Source organism: Zootoca vivipara, chromosome 14 (assembly GCF_963506605.1).
Source record: "Zootoca vivipara chromosome 14, rZooViv1.1, whole genome shotgun sequence".
NCBI classification, from domain to species: domain Eukaryota; kingdom Metazoa; phylum Chordata; class Lepidosauria; order Squamata; family Lacertidae; genus Zootoca; species Zootoca vivipara.
In genome coordinates, this window is record NC_083289.1 from 6,498,753 (window position 1) to 6,521,918 (window position 23,166).

The window sequence follows — 23,166 nt, forward strand, 5'->3', positions numbered from 1 at the left end:
AACTGCTTCCGCTGTCAGCTGTTGCAAAGTTAGTGAATCATTTGTGGGCACACAGCCACAAAGAGCTTTCATTTAGCAGTGGGAACTGAGCCCAAACTGGAGCTAAATTCATGCAAGCCCCCCTCCCCGAGTTCTCTGTACATATTGGGGGCCTGGTTGGTGAAGCAGGGGAGATCAATGAGATCAGGAGGACCCACTCACATTATAGTTAGCATTTGCCAAAAATGTAAAGAGGTGGGAGATCCAGTTTTTGATCCACTTGAGCCTGCCTAGTATGTTCCCTTGTAGGAGATAAAGGGAATTAGATAAATTAATGGAAGAGTATAAGGCTACCCATACCGGTAGCTATTAGTCACAAGGGCTACCCGGAACCTCCATATTCAGAGGAAGTCTACCTTTGGCAAGCTATTGCCTTCAAGCCCTGTCTGTGGACTTCCTGGAAGTGTTTGACTAGTCACTGTGGGCAAAAGAAAAATAGATGGATCCTTGGTCTGATCTGGCAGGGCTCTGGCTCTGGGGGTGTACCCCCCCAAAAAAAATCAGTGTAGAGAAGCTGCCAGCTAGACTGGCTGTTGGAGTGCATCTCAATACTGAGATGGGATTGTATCCTGCACTGCACCATAGGGAAGGCTAGCTTAGTGGGTGCAGGGCAGATGTTGTGCCAGCCACAGCTCTGTCTGCCCCTCAGCATCTGCCACCTGAGGCAGCTGTCTCACAGTGTCTAATGGTAGAGCAGTCCACTCACCACTGCTGAAATGCATCACCATGCAGAGGGGAGAGGCAATAGGGACTGTTCTCTGGGGCACTCTATAAGTTCAGATGGGGCAACGAGGAAAGCTTGCAAGATCACCCTGGCATGCATTGCAATCTAACTGGGCACCCTGAGCCTCTTCTGCAACACTTGAACTTGAACACTTGAACTTGGTGGCAGAAAAGGAGGAAATTCTGCAAGCCCAGGTGGAGCAAGTTTGTTTTCTCCTGTTCCAGAGGGTAGGACCTGAACCAATGGATTCAAATTACAAGAAAGGAGGTTCTGACTAAACATTAGGAACACTGCTGCCATCTCCAGGGGGCCCTGGGCACCCACAATTTTTTTTGCTGTGGGTGCCCTGCCTCTGCCCCCACTGCCGCCACATACTGTCCCTGCACTCTGCTGCTCTGCTGCCTTACCTCTGGTGCTCAGGCACCATGGCAGCAACTGGTCCAGGGCCTGCGCTTCTGCTGCAGGGCCTCTGTTGGGGCCTGCTGCTGTGGCCATAGACATGCTTCTGGGGTGCGTCTGCGGTGCAGGCCCCAGCTCAGTTGCCGCTGTGACACTGGATCCTGCACATGTGCTGCGCCTCAAGGTTCATGGCACCCACACTGTGGGGTCAAAGTGGCACCGCTGAAGAAAGAACTTCAACAGTGGGACAGGCTACCTTGGAAGGTGGTGGACTCTCCTTTATTGGAGGTTTCTGAACAGAAGTTGGATGGCCATCTCTCATGGATGCTTTAGCTCAGGCATCCCCAAACTTCGGCCCTCCAGATGTTTTGGACTACAATTCCCATCTTCCCCGACCACTGGTCTTGTTAGCTAGGGATCATGGGAGTTGTAGGCCAGAACATCTGGAGGGCTGCAGTTTGGGGGTGCCTGCTTTAGCTGTAAATCCTGCATTGCAGAGGGTGGACTAATGACCCTTGGATCCCTCTCAAGCCCACAATTCTATGATTTTGTGATCCATTCATTGAGTACACAGCAAATGAATTGGTGCTTCCAAAGTTCCCATGTTGAATGTTCTCCTGTAATGCTTTGGTAGCTTAAAAAAATATATAGTCCCAGCCATCAAATCTGTCTCAACCTCTTCCCCCCATGGGTTTTCTTTTCTTTTTGTGTGGCTTGCCTGGCCCAAGTGCTTTTGAGAGTAACCAGGCTCCTCTCTTTCAGACGGAGATTATTTCACCTTTACAAGACATGAGCCCATCGGTGTGTGCGGACAGATCATCCCTGTGAGTATCTGTGCTCGCACCTCATATTTATTTTCACAGGAATGAGCTCCCTTGAAAAGGCCCATAAGCCCCAGGCTTCAGCAAGGCGTGTTTTTCATTATGGTAGACCGGGCAATGGGGTGAGGAGGGGTTGGCAGGCGGAACTGAGCACACATTGTTGACATATCTTTAACAGCCGCCCCACCAGTGCTTATTTGCACATCCTAATAGAGTTTTAGAGCTGCATTATTAGGGAGGTGAGGCCTCCAGTCACAGAATTCCCAGGACTGGAGAGAGCAAAGCAAAACACGGCATTAGCATCAGGCGGCTGTCAGCCAATTGAGATGTTTGCACAATGGGGAGGAAGTGGAGCCCCCCCTCTTCAATCCAGCAGGATCTTTTTATCTCTCCTGTTCCAAACTGGGATCCAGGGAGGATAATTTTCAGGTTCTTCATCTTTTTCCTTCTTGCCCTAAGCAGGACAGAAAACTCCACAATATGATATACTTCCCCAGAACTGGTCCCTTCCGTTGGGCAAAAGGTGCTATTAAGGAGTTTGCTGAAGAGGAGCGGTCCCTCCCCCCCCCCCCGAGAGGGCCCCTGGTGTCCCCCTTCCAGCAGGAGATGGCTATAACATTATCTCCCCCATCTGGATTAGCCTTTCACTGCTAGAGCTGGCTCAGTCCAGCCGTTTTGCTAGGCAGGGGTAGGGCAAGCTTGTCTTTCCAACCAGACCTTCACCACCTAGTCCAGTGATGGGCAACCTTTTGAGCTTGGTGTGTCAAAATTCACCAAAAAACCGAGGATAACTCGGGTGGTGTGTCACTTTGAGAGAGAAAAACATAATTTCATGATATTTACAGTTTAAATAACAAAATGTATAATTACAATATATTACTGTATTTAATAAACCAAAAACTAATTATTTAACCAAACCAAATCAAAACCCCCTTATTTATCACAAAGTGCCCAGAGTTGTTGAGCTTTTGGGGGGGAGCTGCTGACCAAGGTTTTGGAGGTTTTTGGGGGAGGTGCAAAAGTTGCTTTGCTTTTGGGGGGGGGGGAAGAGAACAGAAATAAATGACTAATAATACCTTCGCTGGAACTAACATGCAGCACTGACATAGTCTGCTAAAGCGCCAAAAAATCCAGCACAGAACGGGTTAAAAAACGAACGCTGTTATACCCAATCATAGTCTGTCAAAGTGCCAGAAAAAAGCAGCACAGAAAGGGTTAAAAAACCAATCTCTGGCTACCAGCAACAACAATAACAAAAAGAATCCGGGTTTTAACAGCGGAGACAAGCTGTAGGAGGATCGGGAGAACAAATGGGGGGGGGACAACAGCAGCGCGAATGGTCCAATGGAGCGTGTGCCAGCAGTGAGGGCTCTGCATGTCACGTCTGACACACGTGTCATAGGTTCGCCATCACTGACCTAGTCCGTCAGATTTGTTGTAGGTCTGGAAGGGCATGTGCAAAGGTGCAAAGGTGCATATGTCCCTGACTAACACAGAGTAGCTTCTGGTGTGTGACAGAAAGAACAGCTTTTCCCCTGGGCAGTTTTGCATCTAATGCTCCTGGTTGATGTGCCTGCTCCTGATGCAGAGACATCTAGCTAGTCTCCCAGGGAAAATTGGATCCAAAGCTTCAGACTCAGAGCAGGAAAAGAGGAAACGTAAAAGCCGCAGACTTCCTTCACATCTATTGCATGGTTGGGGTGGTGGAGAGTGCATAATCCAGTATAGCTGCATGTTGCAGAGGACAATTCTGCTATATCCATCAGCTTCAGGGCCCCACAGAGTTCAAAGGCTTGGCTGGAGAGATTGTGGTACTCAAGCCAAGGTCTGCATCCCTATGCGAAGTCCATCTTGTCCCCCATTAAAGTGGCACAACAGGGTACCAGCTCCCCTTTAGTAACTGCACTTCTTGATTTGGAATGGCTTCTCACTGTTAAAACCAGAGAGTCCCCTGCAGAAGCATTCAAACTGTAACCTGCTGCTACAAAACCCCACAGACTTAATGAGCATTTTAAAACAAACGTTTGCAAGTTGCTCGGAAACTGCCAAGGTCAACCCAGAGTCCTGAAGCCCAGTGCCAGCTCCGATTAAAATCAGCACAGCTAAGCCTTCTAATCTGTGTTTGTACAGGACTGCACAGCAATAGGGGTCCTAGTGACACCCCCTACCAGTGGTGTTTAAATAAGTTTTATCATTCAAATAGTTAGCCAAAATATCCCCAGAAGTAGTTCTGATGAATATCAGAGCCTCATGTATTTTAGTGCCTGTTTGAAAAGAGCAGAAGAACCAACTGATGGAATTTGCTGTCACAAGATGTGATGGTGGACCCCTTGCCACAGAGCCACGAGAAAGAAGTAGATCAGTGGCTGTTGGTCATGAGTGCTAAAGGCAGCGGGGCAGCGGGGGGTTGTTGCCCTCATGCCTTGCATAGTTGGCCACTATTGGAAACACAGTACTAGGCTAGAGGAACGTGGTCTACACCTGCAAAGCCTCACCTAGGAAGTTTGGCTTTGGCTTTTTATTTTTCTGTGTACATTTAATTGTGGGATGTTGCATGTGGAGCACACAATAGTTACAGTAGACATAAAGTATCCAAGGACATCAGTTGGCCAAGCCCAGTTTTAGGGAGATTGCTTTTCATTTTTTAAACAGTGATTATGATGCTGCTGCTTTTGTATTCTGGTCGAACCAGGCTGCAGAAATGGAACGACCGCATGATTACTGTGCTTTATATGAGTACAGTTCACCTACAGAGCACTTATAGTTTTTCTAAGCACAATCTAACAGATGTAATAAGGTAAAGGGACCCTGACCATTAGGTCCAGTCGTGACCGACTCTGGGGCTGCGCGCTCATCTCGCATTATTGGCCGAGGGAGCCGGCGTATAGCTTCCAGGTCATGTGGCCAGCATGACAAAGCCGCTTCTGGAAAACCAGAGCAGCACATGGAAACGCCGTTTACCTTCCCGCTGTAGAGGTTCCTATTTATCTACTTGCACTTGGGCGTGCTTTCGAACTGCTAGGTTGGCAGGAGCTGGGACCAAGCAACGGGAGCTCACCCCGTCACAGGGATTCGAACCGCCGACCTTCTGATCAGCAAGCCCTAGGCTCAGTGGTTTAACCCACAGCGCCACCTTTTGTATAACAGACGTAATACAAAAGGATAAAAGGACTAGGGAGGGAAGAGGAAAGCAAACATTGGAGCAGGTTGATGTTGCTTTAATGTTCTTACTGGGTGATTCTTCACCTTGTTCTTTAAAATGGACTAAATAAGCAAATAATTAAATAAATATATCACTGGTGGATTGATAAGCTAAAACAGCCTTTTGCCCTCCAGAGGACTTGAGCAGCTAGGATTTCTTGGGTCATGTGGCTGCCTTAGTAATAATGGCTGCATTCTTTCCTACAGTGGAATTTCCCCCTGCTGATGTTTGCATGGAAGATTGCACCTGCTCTCTGCTGTGGCAACACCATTGTCATCAAGCCGGCAGAGCAAACGCCGCTGACCGCACTCCACATGGGAGCCCTCATCAAGGAGGTGAGCAGAGCAGTGGGGTCAGAGCCGGGCTTTTTTTCAGCCAGGACTTGCTGGAACTCAGTCCTGGAACTCAGTTTTAAGAGAGCAAGGGAGGTGTTCATGGGGAGTTCTGGCACCTCTTTTTCTAGATAAGTAGCACTGAATCAGAGGATGCATCCAGGGAGCTGCCCAGCTTGACTTGTGTGTGGTCCATTCGCCCCAAACAGCTTGCCCCTCTCCCTTCTCTCTCTCAGGCTGGGTTTCCACCCGGAGTGGTCAATATCGTACCAGGATTTGGACCCACCACTGGCGCAGCGATTGCTTCTCATGTGGGAATTGATAAGATTGCCTTCACTGGATCCACTGAGGTAAGTGGGTGCTCTAGAGCAGGGGTCCTCAAACTTTTTAAACAGGGGGCCAGTTCACTGTCTCTCAGACACTGTTGGGGTCCGGAGTATAGTTTGGAAAAAAAGACAGTACAACCGCCCCTACTCGTGAACAATCTGACTCGCGACTGTGGCAAACCCGGAAGTAAATACCGGGTTTGCCAAGATATGCGCAGAAGCGGCTTCTGCCGACTGCACATGCACAGAAGTGGCTGCCGCCGAATGCACACATGCAGAACGGCGCTTCTCCCAGTGACCCGGATCGACTCACGAACAGACCTCCGGAACAGATTCCGTATGTGAGTAGAGGTTCCACTGTATGAACGAATTCCTATGCACACTGCACATATTTTATTTGTAGTGCACACAAACAAAAAAACAGGAAAATAATAATACAATATTTAAAATGTTAGATTATGGGTTGTAGCCAATGCCAGTTTGCTAGATCACTCAGAGTAGATCTACTGAAAATAATGAATATGAGTCACTTGGATCTATTAATTTCAATGGGTCTACACAGAGTAACACTGAGTTTTGCCCACCTCCCAATTACTTGCAGCACTGTCTGAAATGCCTTATTATTATTATTATTATTATTATTATTATTATTATTATTATTAAATTGGTCATATACCTGTTGAGCTTGTCTCTTGGCCCAGGCTTGGGGAGGGGAAAAGGTGGGGGGCTAAGAGAGGCAGAGAGAAAGAGAGCTTCGCCCACCGTTACGTTGCCCTCCTGTGTTTGCAATGGATCTGTGACCGTCGGGGAGGGAGAGGCAAGCAGGCAGCCACACTAACATATATTAAAAGGAGCGCCTTCAGCTAGCCCTATCTTGCTTCCACCAGCAGCCCAGCGGTTTCGCGCATCTCCCCTCTGAGCCCTCCTCAACTTGCGTGGGTAAGCTTTGGAAAGTTGGGGGTGGGGGTGGGGCCCTTTCAGAATGCCGACGAGCCTTTTGGAATGCCAGGGACGGAATTGTTGCTACTTTTCACCGCGTCCCTTTTTGTGCAGGAAAATGGGGGGGACAGGACATGGTGGGTTCTGCAATTGCTGGGCGGGCTGGGTTCAGGACCCTGGTGGGCTGGATCTGGCCTGCGGACCGTAGTTTGAGGACCCCTGCACTAGAGGGTGTTTGGCTTCACCCCAGGAGGAAGGGTACACCCAACAAGGCATGTTGGTGCCCGCGGTGGAGATTCGCTTGGGCAGAGCATCACCTCCAGGAAGTCCTTGCTTGGGAGAAGTCCTTGCCTGGGAGATGTGCCACAGGCCTGCCCATTCCATTGGGGCTTTGCAAGAGTCCATCAGCCTCTGGAGGTCTGGCACGCTCCACTTTTCCCAAAAGGCCCTGAAGAAGAGTCCTTTGCCCGACAGGGTCTTTACAGAGGTGGAGCTTCTCTTGGTTCACTTATAAATGGGTTGTTGTTGTTGTTGTTGTTGTTGTTTTTAACGGAACTGTTGTTTAGTTTGAAGAGACAGTTAAATGTGGCTGCAGGCCATGAGCAGATTTCAGGTGTTTCCTTTGTTTAGTGTTGCTGTTGTGTTTTGAACTTTAATACATCGGCCACCTCAAAAGAGTGCTCCTTGGAAAGGCAGCATACAAAAGTAAAATGAAAATAAAAAGAATGAAGATAAGCTGAGTTGTGCCCAAGGTGGGGCCCCTTCAACTATAGACCCCACAAAGGCTCCCTGACATGGCTACTACCTGTTGACACCAATATCAGAGCATTCTGGAGAGTCTGCTAAAGACAGAGTCAGGTTCCATTGGCAGATTTTGTAGCTGTATGTGGCCTATATTTCAGTTAAGGAGACTCTCATGCAGGATGCACTCCTGATTGCGGGAAGAAAAATACAGATGGATTTGGTTTCAGAATTGTCTCTTGTAGCCAAAATAAATTTTTAGCGTCGTTCCAGCGGGCTTTCATTTCTAATAGGCGTTTAAACTCAAAATGCTGTGGATTTTGTCCTAACTCAATACCTGCCTTTAAGAGCCTTACTAATAGGAAGTGAAAAGCGTTACAGACATGAAAAAAAGCAATTCTCTAAGAACCTAAAGTGGGAACAGCTGGAACATTTTAATGTAACGCGAGTGTAAACTGTTCCATATTGTTTTTTATTTCCTGTTCTGTGGAATTCTTGTAACAGCAAGTCAATGTAGTAACACTTCCAAACCAGTCTTGTAAGATCAGCTGTTCTGCAGAGCATTGGGCTTCTCAGAACTAATGAAGGCTGCCTGGCTTTGTTAACATAAAGGTGGAAATGGTTTGCTTGTATCTCCTGCTTGTATCTGTTGAATATCCCTTGCACAACCTGAAGACTGGGTTTACTCCTGCTTTCAGAATTTATATGCCACCACCTCCAGGAACTGGGAGCAGTGAGTGACATTTTAGGAAAATTAAAAGAGGTAATAGAAAGGCCCATAAACAAACTTCCTGGTAAGGCCTTCCTCAAACTTCAGAAATCTTTTCTGGCTTGGCTTTTCATCCATGCTGGGGAAGACATCTCAGCCCCCAAAAGGCTGGTGGGGGCAAACAGCACTCTACCACTGAAGACCTTAGTTTGGAACCACAGGGTTTGCAGCTTGGAATACCAATTGCCAGTCACTGGTTCTTTTCATGAATGCACACAGATTTATTTGTTTCCAGTATTTGTGTACCGCTGTTTAACAAGTCCTCAGAGCTGGAGATCAGGGTCACTGAGTGGGGAACAGCAAGCCTGTCATCTTTTGTGACATCTAAACCAGGCATGTCCAGCTCCCAAGAGACTGCAATCTACTCCCACTATTAAAAAAAATGACAGTGGATTGGATTGACCAAAATTGTTGAGCTTTTTTTCGGTGTGTGTGTGTGTGTGTGTGTGTGTGATCCGGATCATGCAAATGACCAGGATCGACCAGGGACGCCCCACAATCGATTGGTAGATCGCAATCGACCTGTTGGACATCCCTGATCTCAGCTGTCTAATATAATTTGTGTGCATCTGTGCAATACCCATTCACATGAACAATACAGAGATCCACTTGCTCTAATGGGATACTTGTAAATATAATTGTTTAAAAAAATATCTACTTTTTTTTTCTTTTAAAACCTCCTAACTGTTTCTCCAAAGAGACTGAACACAGCTAACAATCAGCAATAAAAACAGAGTAACAAAAATGTATGCACTGTTAACTTTTAAAAGATGTAAAAAAAAATACATTAAAATTAATAGGACAAGCAACTAATCCAGCCTCTGACAAATTCAAGCAACACAAAAATAGCAAAAAGTACACAACTAAATACCTTTTTGAAAAGGTAGGTCTTTGCCAACTTCCTGAAACTGTGAAGGAACTTGTTCTGCAAGCTGTTTCATGGGGGAGGTGCCACAACAAGGAAGGCCCCATCCTTAGTGAACACCAGCTTCACCACCTGAGATGGAGGGATTAGGAGCAGGGGCCCATCTGAGTACTGGAGGGAGAAACATACAGAAAAGTGGGGACTTGAGGCCCATGGAAGTCTTTCATCTGTGCAACCGAATTCTATACCTGTTACTCGGAAGACGTTTCTGGTAAACACAGACGAGCTCACTCCCAGACAAGTACCTGTAGGATCTCAGTCTTTGCTGATCAATCACATACATTTAGGGAGAAGAGTTGGCTGCCCTGCTGCTTGTAAAACAGCATGGCCCTTGCCAGCTCACTTTTTTTGGTCACCCTCCAACTCCTGAATAATGACTGTTTGGTGGTGGGGGGAGATGGGGAGATGGACCATATGTAAGATCTTTGTGGAGCCTTTGATGTGCTCTCTCCATCCCAGCACCCCGCCTCTTTTCCCATTCATGGCTCACCTCTCCCAGGTGGGGTTGCAGCGGGGTGACGGTCCCCACCCACCCCCAGCCTGCAGGCAGGCAACTTCTTACATGAACCCGCCCGTCATGGATCGCTTCTCTGCACAATCCCCCATCGCTTGTGTTTCATGCTGCCATGGCTCATTAGGTACAGCTTTGCAAAAATGCCGGGTTTCTGTAAGCGCCGAGGCCCAGGCCCAAGTGCTGCCTTTGGGAGAAAGGAAAGCAAAATGTGTGCTCTGCACTCCATGGTTTTTTTCGCTGGGACTCAGATCAGTCACAGAGCCCTCAGAAGTAGAAGAAACGGGTGTGGAGAAAGAGGGACGTTTTTCTCCTTCTCTCCATAGCGCAAGGACTAAATGGGATCATTCCATGAAGCTGAATGGTGGAAGATTCGGGACAGTCTAAAGGAGGGACTTCTCTGCACATCTCAGAGTTAAATGATGACATTCACTCTTGCAAGGTGTACAATGGCTACCAACTTGGACTTTTTTCTAAAAGGGAAATGGACCAATCCATGGAGCATAACGCTCTCAGTGGCTACTAGCCCAAATGGCTATTATGGTCTGCTGTGACTGTAGAGACTGATGTGGGAGAGACATGTTTTGTTGCAGCTGGGGCAGATGAAGGCGTCCGGTTGTGCTGCTGCAGATGCGCCATGGCATTTTTTCTTTCTGTGCTCCTCCCAGAGGTCATTCCTCCTTTGGTCACTGCTGAGGATACACAAGCAGACTGATTATCTCCAGGTGCTGGGAGGGATTCCCACATGGCACGATCAATGTTGCCAGCATTCATGTCATGTTTGCATACATTTTTGTAAAGCAGAGTTGGCCTGGTGCCTGAAGCCAGCTCCCCACAGAGCACGTCCTTAGAGATCTTTACTGCTTCACTAGCATCTCCAAAAATCTTTTCCCCCTACTTCCAAGCAAACACTTAGCTCTGGGGTGCTATCACGTTGGCCTTGGGAAGTGAACAGGGAGTGGTATTCCTGGGGCTGCTTGAGTGGTTTCATCCCCTGTATGGCTTCATTTGCGTTCCTACATCTCTGCTCCTTGTTAAATGAGCATCCAGTTATCAAGGATGAAGAGAAAGCAGAATATAGGCAATGTAATGTCAGTGAGCTCTCAGGCAACAAACCAAATGGAATCTCAGGTCTCGGAACAACTTTAGAAGTGTCTGGCTGGGGCTCTATGCCAGTCCCAATAGCCAGATGCCTCAAAATCCTCTGGGGGAATATGTGGAGCAGGAGAGTCTTGTACCAGCCTCTCAGCATCACGTTCCTTTTGACTCGGGATCCCTCCTTCCTTCTCTTTGCTCCTTCAGTGTTTGTCCTGTTCCAAGCCTACAGATGGCTGTAGAAACAAATTGGAGACATTAATGGAAGAGGATTGGTCTATCAATAGCTGCGGCTGATGGGAATTGCAGGCCAAACATTTGGCAGCAAAGGCTGCTGTAAGTCATGGTAGCTTAGCAGAACCTCCATGTGCCAAGGCAGTGCTCCTCAGATTATACATGACACCAGGAGCAAAACCAGTGGATGGGCCTCCTTCCCATGCCTTGTTTGTGAGTATACAGTGGGACCTCGGGTTACAAACACTTCAGGTTACAAACGCTCAGGGCCGGCTCTAGGTAGACCCCTGGTGGCGTGGTGCGCCAGGGCGCCGGACAGTAGGCAGGAAACCATGCTGCGCCCTGCAAGGGCGGGGGCGCCGGAGCTATCTCCGCCCCTCAGCACCAGGACGTGCGACCTGCTCGAGGCTGCCCTGCAAATGCTTCAGGTTACAAACTCCGCTAACCCAGAAATAGTACCTCAGGTTAAGAACTTTGCTTCAGGATGAGAACAGAAATTGTGCTCTGGTGGTGCGGCGGCGGCAGGACGCCCCATTAGCTAAAGTGGTGCTTCAGGTTAAGAACAGTTTCAGGTTAAGAACGGACCTCCGGAACGAATTAAGTTCTTAACCAGAGGTACCACTGTATCAGGATTAGACTCTGCTGGATTAGAGACTATCCTTGATCTCCTCCACCAAGGCAATTCTTATGCACTGAAAGGGGCCTGGGGCAAAGCATGAATAACCTGAGACCAGCAGTCAGTCACTGGATTATGTTTAGGAAAGCTCACAAGCCTTGGGTGTGAGGTGGGCTACAGATTTGCTTTGGGCTGCATTCTAGGTAAAATCAGCCATAGTGGTTACTTCTGTTCCAAGTTGTCCACATTTTTGTCTCCATATAGTGTCTCCCAGGCAGAAACTGAAGATAATGAAACATCTGACATTTGTTCCAACACACTGAAGTCTGTATGAATGAGAGGAAAGATGAAGATTTGCTTGATGCAACAAACACACCCAAGCAAACAAGTTAGACCCCCAGTTTAATGAGAGAGGGATTGGAGTGGGGGAGAGGGAGTGCTTTGGGCTCAAAGATCTTTAGGTTGAACAACTTCAGTCAAAAGCCCAAGGAAGCGTCTTGCCTGATTTGCTTGCAACTCGGGTGTTTTCTTTATGCTGTGAGTTTAACAAAGCATGAGCTCATCATTAGTCAACAAGATACCGGGCGAGGCCATCAAAGCAAACTACAGGAGAGTCCAGGATTGAGACATGCCAAGCAAATGTTTGCAGCTAACAGCTGTATTACCACTGATCCTGTCTTACTCAGCAGGTGACCCACCCCCCAAGTGAGATTGATATCCCGCTGCAGGATCCGGACCCTGGGATGAATAACTGGGCTGTTGTGTCAGCTCTCCCTTCTCATCCAAGAGGATTTTGCACTAAGGCCTGCAGGGACGTTCCAGATCAACCCTGCGAGACATTTTGCTCATTTTTACTGAACTTCTTTGGTTTCTCTCAAAAGTTCTCAGAAGAACATTCAGATTCCAAAACTTGTGGCGGGGCAGGGCAAATTGGACTGGTCCTGTTGAAAGCAGAAGTGGCACTGAGCCCACAAATGTTCCCCACCTCTGTTCTGTGCTGAATAAATGCTACATTTCAGATTAAAATGGTCATTGGTATCATTGCTCATAGCCTAGACCAACTTTCCCCCAGGTGCCCTTGGCATGTTGCTGGACTACGACTCCCAGCGGCCCCAGCAGCCAGCATGGCCAATGGTCAGGGGCAATGGGAACTGTGATCCAACAAAATCCAGACAGCACCAAGGCTGGCTACCTCTGCATTAAGAGGAAACAGGCCAAATGGAGCCATAGGCACAGAGTCCACCAGGAATTCTACACAACAAGGTGGCCTGTCCTGTTTCACCACCTGAAGTGAAGTGGGAGGGTACTGCTATGCGCGCGCACTATGCGCCACCTCTCCTTGCCACCCCTTACTGGGATGATGCAGCTTCCAGGTTCTGGCAAGATCTCACCAGAAGCCAGAAGTCACTCCAGTTGCTTCTCTGGTGGCAGCGATGGTGGGGTGCCCACAGAATCCCCTTGGATTCTGCCCTGCTGTACCAGCACCACTGGGATATATGGATGACTTTCTTGGTGAAGGCAGGAGGTGCCATTTGGACTTGTCACTCTGGGCACTGAAATGTTTTGGGTCACCAGCAATGTGGGAAGACGACACACAAATTTTAAATGGAGTGAATGTGACCCAGTCATAAAGCCATGCAAGGTCTTCTTCACACAGGCCTTCTGTGCCATTTGTAAGCCCTGGTAGCTTGGGGGAGTCCTGAAAGCTGATCCCTGAAACAGTGCTGGTTTTAGGGTTGTGCACCTCATTGTAGCTGAGGCTCCAATACTTTGGCCACCTCATGAGAAGAGAAGACTCCCTGGAAAAGACCCCGATGTTGGGAAAGATCAAGGAGAAGGGGACGACAGAGAACGAGATGGCTGGACAGTGTTCTTGAAGCTACAAACATGAGTTTGACCAAACTGCAGGAGGCAGTGGAAGACAGGAGTGCCTGGCGTGCTCTGGTCCATGGGGTCACGAAGAGTCGGACACAACTAAACGACTAAACAACAACAACAACAACCCCACATAGAACACGGAGCCAAGGGAGCACAAAATTGAGAAGATCCATCACTGAGAAGATCCATTTGGGGACACCAAATTTTGGGCTCACTCACAGCGCCATGCTATCAAAGATGACCAACATCTGACTCTGCCCTGAAATGCAACTGTCATATGGACTGAGCTGAGAGGACCTGCCAGACCTGTGCATCTCTGTGTGCTGCTGGGTTGGCTCATCTGGGCCAAGGAGTTTCTTCTGGGGTGTGCCAAGGACTGAGAAGTACAGCTTACTTTTCTCCATGCCAATCTGTAGTCAGGTGGTGTGTTTGTGCAGCAAACAACCCGAGTTCTGCAGAATCGGTGTGTGTGTGTGTGTGTGTGTGTATGCGTGTGTGTGTGTGTGTGTGTGCGTGCTTTGCATGGGGAGTTAGGCTTTGACAGAGGAACCTGAGAATACTCTCATATGTGCAAGATCCTTGTTTGCAGTTTATGTTTGTTTTGATATTTAACCTTCATTTCAGCCACAAAACAACCCCTTAAGCAGCTCCAAAACAGACTACTTAACACACACATACCCCAGAAAGCAAATTAAAATCAAATTATATCCAGTGAAGAGCAGAACATGAATCACAGAGAACAAGTCTGAGCTATTTGACCCTTTCAATGTGTTTTAAATTAACTGGATTATTATTTAGCAATTGAGAAGACAAAAGAAAAAAGCAAGACATTTTTAAAATTTTATTTTTGCATTTTCTATTTTATATATACAAGTGAAATAAAAACATAAACACAAAATCCCCTTTGATTTCCCTCCCCCCCCCAGCCAAAAGAGCAAGACATTTGCCTCTTGTGAGTGACCCAAGCAGAAGTTTTTAAAAAACCACACTTTATAGAGGACAGAAGGTTACCGTATATATCTATATATCTATTTTAAGCAAAATTGGTCCAATATTTTAAGTCTAATTAATGCATTAAGGGGTTAATACTATAGAGTAAGCTGTCCTGCTAGGACCTTACTCACCACCACTTTGAGAGATTTTACAAACTCTAAAATATCCAGTGGCTTCCCTTCTTCTCTTTCCATGGTTCATTTTACATATCATACATCCGTGCATATATTACTATAACCATTCAAATAAATCTCCCACCTTTACATCCATCAAAAATTATTTACTCTGTTGAATTTATCTTAATGCTGTCAGTGTTTTCAGCTGTACAGTTATTTTCCATATATTCAATAAGTGTTTTCCAATCTTCTTTAAATGTACGGTATGTTCTCCTTGCTCTCTTTTTCTATATGTTAAATCTGCAAGTTGTGCTTATGCTTTCAACTTAAGTTGCCAATCCTCTTTAGTTGGGACCTTGCTCATTTTCCATTTTTGGGCTAACAAAACATGGGCCACTGTTGTTGCATATGTAAATAACCTTTGCTGACACCTGGGAATTTCAGTCTGGGTTATCCCCAGCAAAAAGAACTCTGTTTTGGGGCGGCGGCGTAATTTTGAACATTTTTTTCAGTTCATTATAAATCATTGCCCAATACCCTTTTACCTTTTTACATGTCCCAAGCAGAGGTGTTTGAGGTGCAGAGTGTTTGAGGACCAGGACATTCGCAGGGAAACAAAAATGCTTGTTTACAAAGCTATTGTACTACCAACCTTACCGTCTTTCCCCTTTTTTAAGACACCGTCTTATAACTTTTTTTCCTCAAAAAAACACAGGGTGGCTTACTTTCGGTGGGATGTCTTATTTTTTTTATTATCGGTACAGTTTTTACAGCTCAGGGCGCTGGCTCAGGGCGCTGCTCAGTTCTCTTGAGTGCTCGGCGCTGCAGCAGCCACTGGTTCCGGGTGGCGGGGCAGCAGGCATCCTAGGCCGGGCCAGGCAGAGGCCGCTGGCTCAGGCGCTCTGCCTGCCGCTGCAGGGCGCTCCAAGCTCCTTGGCCAGGCCAGGCAAGGAAGAAGCAGTGAGCCCAGCGGTGGCGACAAGCACAGAAGCGGCAGGGCGGCGATGGACGAGAAGGCGGAGCGCGGGGATGCAGCCAGCAAGGCGGGAGCGCGATCAGCTGTTAAGCGGAGCTCTTGGAGCGCTACTTCAGAGCTGATCGCGCTCCTGCAGTGCCAGCTGCATGGAGTGACTCTGTGAGTGGAGGTGCCTGTGGGGGTTGGTTTCCGCGGAGCGGAAGTATGGCTTATTTTGGGGGTATGTCTTATATTTCTCAAATGCTTAAAAACCCTGCCATGGCTTACTTTCTGACTACGTATTAAAAAAGGGGAAACAGGGTACTATATAAATGCCATCTCCAACTCCTCGAAAGATTTCATCAACAGTGTCTCCGAAAAATTTTACACATCACTTGGGAAGACAAGCAAACTAATATCAGTGTACTGGAAGAAGCAAAGATCTCCAGGGTTGAAGCAATGATTCTTCAACATCAACTTCGTTGGACTAGTCATGTTGTGCGGATGCCTGATGATCGTCTTCCAAAGCAACTACTCTATTCCAAACTTAAAAATGGAAAGCGTAATTCTGGTGGTCAACAAAAGAGGTTTAAAGACTGCCTCAAGGCAAATATTTTAAAAATGTAGTATAAACACTAACAACTGGGAAACACTGGCTTGCGAGCGCTCTAGTTGGAGAACAGCCTTTACCAAAGGTGTCATGGGCTTTGAAGAAACTCGATCTCAGGATGCAAGGGAGAAACGTGCTAAGAGGAAGGCATGCTTGGCAAATCCACACCGTGATCAACTCCCACCAGGAAACCAATGTCCCCACTGTGGAAGGACGTGTGGATCCAGAATTGGCCTCTACAGTCACTTACAGACCCATTGTTAAAACCGTGTTTACGGAAGACAATCTTACTAGGCTACGAGTGATCGCCAAAGAAGAAGAAGATCCATATTAACTCTCTTAATTGCAATTGCTTCGATGGGAGATAGCCATAAAGGTGTTTTTCTTTCCAACACATTTTTTATGTTTCTTCCAAACTCTTTACAGCTTCTTCCTAAGAATGTGATTCATAAAACTCTTATATATTTTTGCCTTCCCATGCCAAAGACATGCATGCCAGCCAAATTTTAAATCATGTCCCTATACCTCTCTATATATATTCCTTGCCACCAACAGAGATTACGTTGATGCAGGTTCTTGTGGCTCACAGAGTCCTGGTCCCTCATGGGTTATGCAGAGAATGATCCTCCACTCCAGCCACAGTCTCACAACCTATTCCAAGTGTGGGTTGAGGAGTGGAGGATGCTGGTGCCAACATTCCTGTTGATGAAACGTCTTGGCTCCACTGTCTATGGGGGAGAAACCTTTTCCCTGGCATTCCCTTCCTGGGCTGCACCGGCTGTCTGTGGGGAGCTCATTGGGGGAGCCAAGAGATGGGAAGGAGGAAGTACGTGAGCAGTGCAGAAGACATAAAAGCCAACGCACACCTCCCTTTGCAACCCTTTCCAAATTGAAAACTGGAAAGAACTGCCTTTTCTCTCTGCAAAGCTTCCCTCACCCCTGCCCAGGGTAAAAATACAGAATAATCAAATAATTAGTGAGTAGTCATTCAAGAGAGGAGAGGAGTAGCATTGGAGTTAGAGCACATATTCTTTCCATCCTTTGGCAATAACAATACGAGCCGCTGCTAATGAATATAGAAGGAGTTCTTTTGCCTGTATGGGAATATCTTTTTGAAAGGTGATACTTAGTAGAAAGATCTCTGGTCTTTTTGGGATATTCCTACCTATAATTTTTTGGATCTCATCATGAATTTTATCCCAAAATTTCCTGATATTCTCACAGGTCCACCACATATGAAACAGGTTCCCATCGTTTCCCCCACACCTCCAGCAGACATTTGCGATGTTCTTATACATTTTAGAAAGTCTGGAAGGTGTGAGGTACCACCTGTGGTTCATCTTTAGCATGTTTTCTCTTATATTATAGCTCAAGGTAAATTTCATATTTATTTTCCACAAATTTTCCCACTCCGAGCATGTAATCGGATAACCACAGTCCTGTGCCCATTTGGTCATAGAAGTGGTGACCGTTTCATCCATTACTTCATAATCCAATAACAATTTATACATTTTGGAAATAAGTTTTGTTTTGCCGTTCAACAATTCTTTTTCAAATCTTGACCTCTCCTTTTGGAACCCTACTTGTATTGTTATTGCCAAAGGATGGAAAGAAAAAGAAGCTCCAAGAATTATAGATTGGCAAAATAAACTTCAAGAGTTTGCTGAAATGGCACAGTTAACAAACAGTTTGAGAGGAAAGGTTAAAGAAGAATTTCTTAAAAAATGGGACAGGTACAAGAAATATGTTAGAAAATATACTGAGAACAAAATTTCTATGATAGCGTTTGAGTAAAAAAGGGAAAAAATCTGTTTGGATTTGCAGAAATCAGTTTCCTTAAGAAATAGGAGTGTCAAACGATATGTAAAAACAGAGATAGCATGGATTGAATATACACTCTGCGACAAAAAGAGGAGAGTATGCTGATGGAGATAACAGGAAGTCCAAAGATAAAATTTACTTTCTTTTCTTTTTTTCTTTTTTTTCTCCTTTCCCTTTTTTTCTCTGGGAAAGGAGGATTAGAAATACGATACGAAAAATTGTAACAAACAAACATAAATGTATATGTGTATGTGTATGTATATGTATATGTATATGTATATGTATATGTATACAAGCATGAAGAACAATGTTCAGGTTTGGTGATGGGAAAAAATAAATAAATATCATTCAAAAAAAAAAAGGAGTTAGAGCACATATTCTCCCAGATGAACTGCAACACTCATTAAGCTTATATCTAGAGAGGTTTTGATTTGTGCACTTTACTGAGCTAGCTCTGTTATGTAGCCCCATAATTCAGGTGGCATCAGGTCCCCAGCCTCAATCCACTGTGGCAGCCACTCTGGGGAGCTCCTTCCCTGGGGAAACAAAGTTGCCTCCCTCTTCATCCGATTCCCTTCCCAGCCAGGTGGAAATCTCCCTCTTTGCGAAGGTGTTTGGGGCTTCCTCTTCTTGGCTTTGCAGCATCTCTAGATTGTTCTGCTGCACAGCTGCTCTTGGCTGGCTTTTCATTCATTGAGTTTTTAGCTGTGATCTGAAAATGTGATTGGTTTAGATTTCGCTGCGTGTCACTTTGAGCGTTTCGTGGTTTTGAAAGGCTGGGAAAGAAACCGAGGTATTTTATAAATAAAAATAGAAATAGTTGACAGGATGAGGTTGCAGATCGCAGGGGCAACAGATTGCTGGTTCTTTGATTTATTGCTTGGTGTTTGCCACTGTGTTGATTGTAGGGATGCGTATAGATGTTAGGAGAGGATATATTTATTAGATGTTATCCTTCCTTCCTCACATTTGTGAGTTCAGAGTGCATCCCTTTGCAACTTAAAAGGGAAACTTAGATTTAGTTTTAGCTTTTAGTTTTAATTCAGTATGCTTTAAGGCAGACTGGATTCTCCTTTTCTCTCCCTTAAAACAACAATCACATAAACAGTCTTGTAAAAGGTAAAAAAAAAACATTTGCTCACTCAGAATACTTGTTGAGGAATAACAGATACAGCCGCTTTGTTCAGGCAGGCTTAAAATGGTAATTCAGTTACATAGGCATGCTTAAATTGAGCTTAAAATGGAGCCTGAGCATTGGAGGTCAGACATGGGAGATTGTTCTTCACATTTCTAGCTTGGTGATGAGATAAAGAGTAAAAGTGAAAAGAGGCAAAAGAGCAGAGAGAAAAGATGAATTGCCCAGCCAGGTAAGGAGATTATATATGGCTTCGCCCTACTTCTGGCTGGGCACAGTGGGAGTGTCTCTCACAGAGCTCTTTCTAGAAAACTTACAGGAAAACTCTGTGAGCTTCAACTCCTATCATGTGCCTATCTAGCAAACATGCATTGTTGGTTTGACTGCATTGTTAATATCCCACAATGATTTGGGATATGTTGGCTCCAACCATCAGGATGTCTCAGGCCAAAATCAATTCTGGAGGAAAAGTCTGAAGGTGTATGATTTTCTCTAAAGTGAAGCATCATATGGGTCTTCTTGAAACTCTGCTGGGGTCAACGGGGCTAGAACAGGAGATCTGTTCTGCTTTGCATTTGCTTCATCTTATGCTGTCATTTTACCACATTTCCCATTGTCAAGTGATGATGAGAAAGAAGAAACAACTGTTGGTAAGCATTTCATATCACAGGAGGAGAGAGTGCTGCTGTGCTCAAGTCCTGCTCATGGCCTGACTGTAGGCATCTGGTTGGCCATCGTGAGAACGGGATGCTGGACTAGATTGGCTAATGGCGTGACCCAGCGGGTGCGTCATATGTTCAGCTCTGTTGTCCACTCTTGTTGATTTTGCGCGTGTGCTTTTGGCAAAAATCTGAACATGTTCAAGGGTGTGGACAGCAACAAAGCACTGTTGAGGTCTGTCATCTATCCATGAGCATTGACTTGTAGTGGAATGCCTTTTTTGATATGCTGGCAGATGCCACCTGATCCCTTACAAGAGGCTCATTAATTCTCTGTCATGCTACCACCTGCTTCTGTGTGTGTTGTTAACAATATTATCCTCCATCATAGGTGCTGGCTCCCTGGGGCCTTGAGTACCCAAGCACCCACAAAATTCCCCATGAAGGAGCCGGGCACCCACAAAATTTGGCACCCACAAAATTTGTCACGAAGGCCAAGGCACCCATGGTCGCAGGGGAAGCTGGCACTCTTGACTTCCATTATATGCCCAGCTGAGCCTACAGCCAAGGTTGTTGGGGTTACCTCAGGTTTTTGTATGATTAAGGATGACTGAGTGGACAACAGGCAGATATCGTCAACTCTCCTAGGAAAGGCTCCAGTGCCATGCAGCAGATGTTGCATAGACGCACAGGGCTCTTGCAAGCTCTGCTTGGTTTTGTTGAGGCTTTTTGCTGCCTGCCATTATTGTGTGGCAGCTGGCTGCCATATAAAATGTTTGCCTCGGAGTCACAATGTCTCAGGGCTTATCCACTCTTATCTTTCCCCTGCTTTTTCTAGGCATGGCCCACGCTTAAAAGCTCAATGTCTTTTCTTTTGCTCTGGAGCTTTCCCCATAGAGAACCCTCTGCTGGAAACTCAAATTGACATTTGCTCTGATTGAGCACTAAAGAGCGGGTTTTCATGGGGAAAGCTCCTGGGCAAAACAAAACAAAATGTTCATACTGTACCTGGAGTTTTAAGCAAAGACGTTTGCCTGGAAAGAGTGGGGCAAAAGGTAAGTGTGGATAAGCCCACAATCCTACCTTTGAGTAAAAGTTGGAGACCACTGAGCACTGATTCTGACAGCTTGCAGTATGTCCATCTCCCCGCATGGACTGCACAGTCAAAAGACTAACCAGCTTCTAGACTGTGTGGGCAGGCAGGGAATCTCTGTGAACTTGTATGGAGCAAAGAGACCAGGGTGACTTCAGTCCCTTCTTGGACCCCTTGTCTGCCTCCGCTCTTAACTGCCCATTGCTTCTGGGGATCAAAATCTTTTCTTTCTTACGTCAGCATAATTATGCATCTTCACCTGCATCTCGTGTCAGGGCTGGTTCAGCTGCAGGTCAGCAAAGAGACTCAGAGACTAGCACAGGCATTCCCCAAACTTCGGCCCTCCAGATGTTTTGGCCTACAACTCCCATGATCCCTAGCTAATAGGACCAGTGGTCAGGGATGATGGGAATTGTAGTCCAAAACATCCGGAGGGCCGAAGTTTGGGGGTGCCTGGACTAGCAGTAAAGTTGATTCTTTTTTCAAGGAAACAGAATACAAACAGAAAAACCTAAGGTGAGACTGGCCCCGGTGAAGCAGTAGCCAGCAGTAGCCAGTCTCCTCTCCATCCGGCTGTTTTCCCTACAGTCCACCAAGGAGGTGCCCCTTGAGACCTCTGGGCCCATTGTTGTGCTACCGTACTTGCAAAAGTCTCTGAGACCTTGGAGACAAGAGGGGAGCTGAATACAGTAGGACTGGCAGGCTTCTATGAATCTGTTGTTGTTTCAGCCCCCACCTCCAGCTCTCTGTCCTATCTATGTCTGCAGTGTTTTCAGCCTCTTCTTCCTATCTCTCACTCAAAGCTGTTGCTTGTCCAGTATTCAACCATTTCCCCCCACCTCTCTTCTGTGTCCCACCAGCCTCCCCCTGGCCTGGAGCCCCTGACATTTCACTAGTGCCTGCTGCGCTGAGCCCATCTCTCAAGCCTTTTCTCCTTCATCTTTTCAGGTTGGCAAGCTGATCCAAGAAGCCGCTGGGAGGAGTAACTTAAAAAGGGTGACGCTGGAACTTGGGGGGAAGAGCCCCAATATTATCTTTGCAGATGCCGACTGTAAGTAAGGACGAGGGAGGGTTTTTGTAAGGTTCACATTTTGATGCAAATAATGTAATGTAAATAACTCTCACTTTCTGAAACAGCCTGCAAACCAAAACACTGCTATCCTTCAAAATTAACTCTTCTCTGAGTTTTGTGATGCAGTCCTCCAAATTAAGAGGTACAAAAATGTATATGTCAGGGAAAGTGTATACTACTTTAAAAATACATAATATTAGGGAATCCCCCCCCAAAAGTGTATATATTGTTGTAAAAATTGGGCACCATCCCCACTCTTTGCTGAGTGGTAGTGAGATTCCAGGGGGTTCCAGGAAAATAGAAGACACAACAGAGATTGTCATAGCTTTAAAAAATATGATTTATTCACATATCCACACCTTCAATCTGCATGGAGGGAGTCCAGATCTTGCGGCATGGTCATTTCAAGAGGGGCTTGTCCCCCTCAGCATTGCAGCCCTGGAGCCCAAGGAATCTCTCCTAGCCAGCATGGCCAAGATGGATTTCTGTCTTTGTTCTCCCCTTCTTCTTCCCAGCACACCTTGCTCTAAAGACTATATTTTCCTTTCACCTCAAGCACACACCCCATCACCATGGCAACTTCTGCCTGCCCAGGCCCAAGATGCCTCTTAGATGGGCCATCAACACCTTTTGTCATGTTAAATGCCTCTATCCCAGGTGAGGCCCTGTCTTGCAAAGGAAGCTGCCTCATCCAAGCTGCCCAGTAGGTGTAGTGGTAGGTGAATCATAATTCCTGGCCTTTGGTTTAACATTGAAGTGTGAATGAGGAAGTGTCCTGGTGGGACACAGAAGAGAGGGGGGGGGGAGAATCCTTGGAAAAGACCCTGATGTTGGGAAAGATTGAGGGCACTAGGAGAAGGGGACGACAGAGGACGAGATGGTTGGACAGTGTTTTCGAAGCTACGAACATGAGTTTGACCAAACTGCGAGAGGCAGTGCAAGACAGGAGTGCCTGGCGTGCTATGGTCCATGGGGTCACGAAGAGTCGGACACGACTAAACAACTAAACAACAACAACAACAAACTCTCTTATCTAACCCATCAAAACTGGCAGCAGTCTTGGATGAATTGTTAACCTGCCAGTATAAGCAGCACCTTGGTTTTGCAATGGAGCACCTGCCTTTAAGCACAAGTTGTCATCTAGTATGGAAGCCATAAACG

At 46.4% G+C, this 23,166-nt stretch overlaps 1 protein-coding gene across 1 annotated transcript in view; it reads left to right on the forward strand.

Annotated features, from left to right (window-relative positions):
* ALDH1A2 (aldehyde dehydrogenase 1 family member A2) overlaps positions 1-23,166 on the forward strand; it is a 73,669-nt gene that overhangs the window by 42,112 nt on the left and 8,391 nt on the right. The window contains exons 5-8 of the mRNA XM_035131796.2: positions 1,925-1,986; positions 5,392-5,520; positions 5,754-5,867; positions 21,882-21,984. Of these exons, the coding sequence (XP_034987687.2) occupies positions 1,925-1,986; positions 5,392-5,520; positions 5,754-5,867; positions 21,882-21,984 (408 nt within the window). The remainder of the gene's footprint in view (positions 1-1,924; positions 1,987-5,391; positions 5,521-5,753; positions 5,868-21,881; positions 21,985-23,166) is intronic.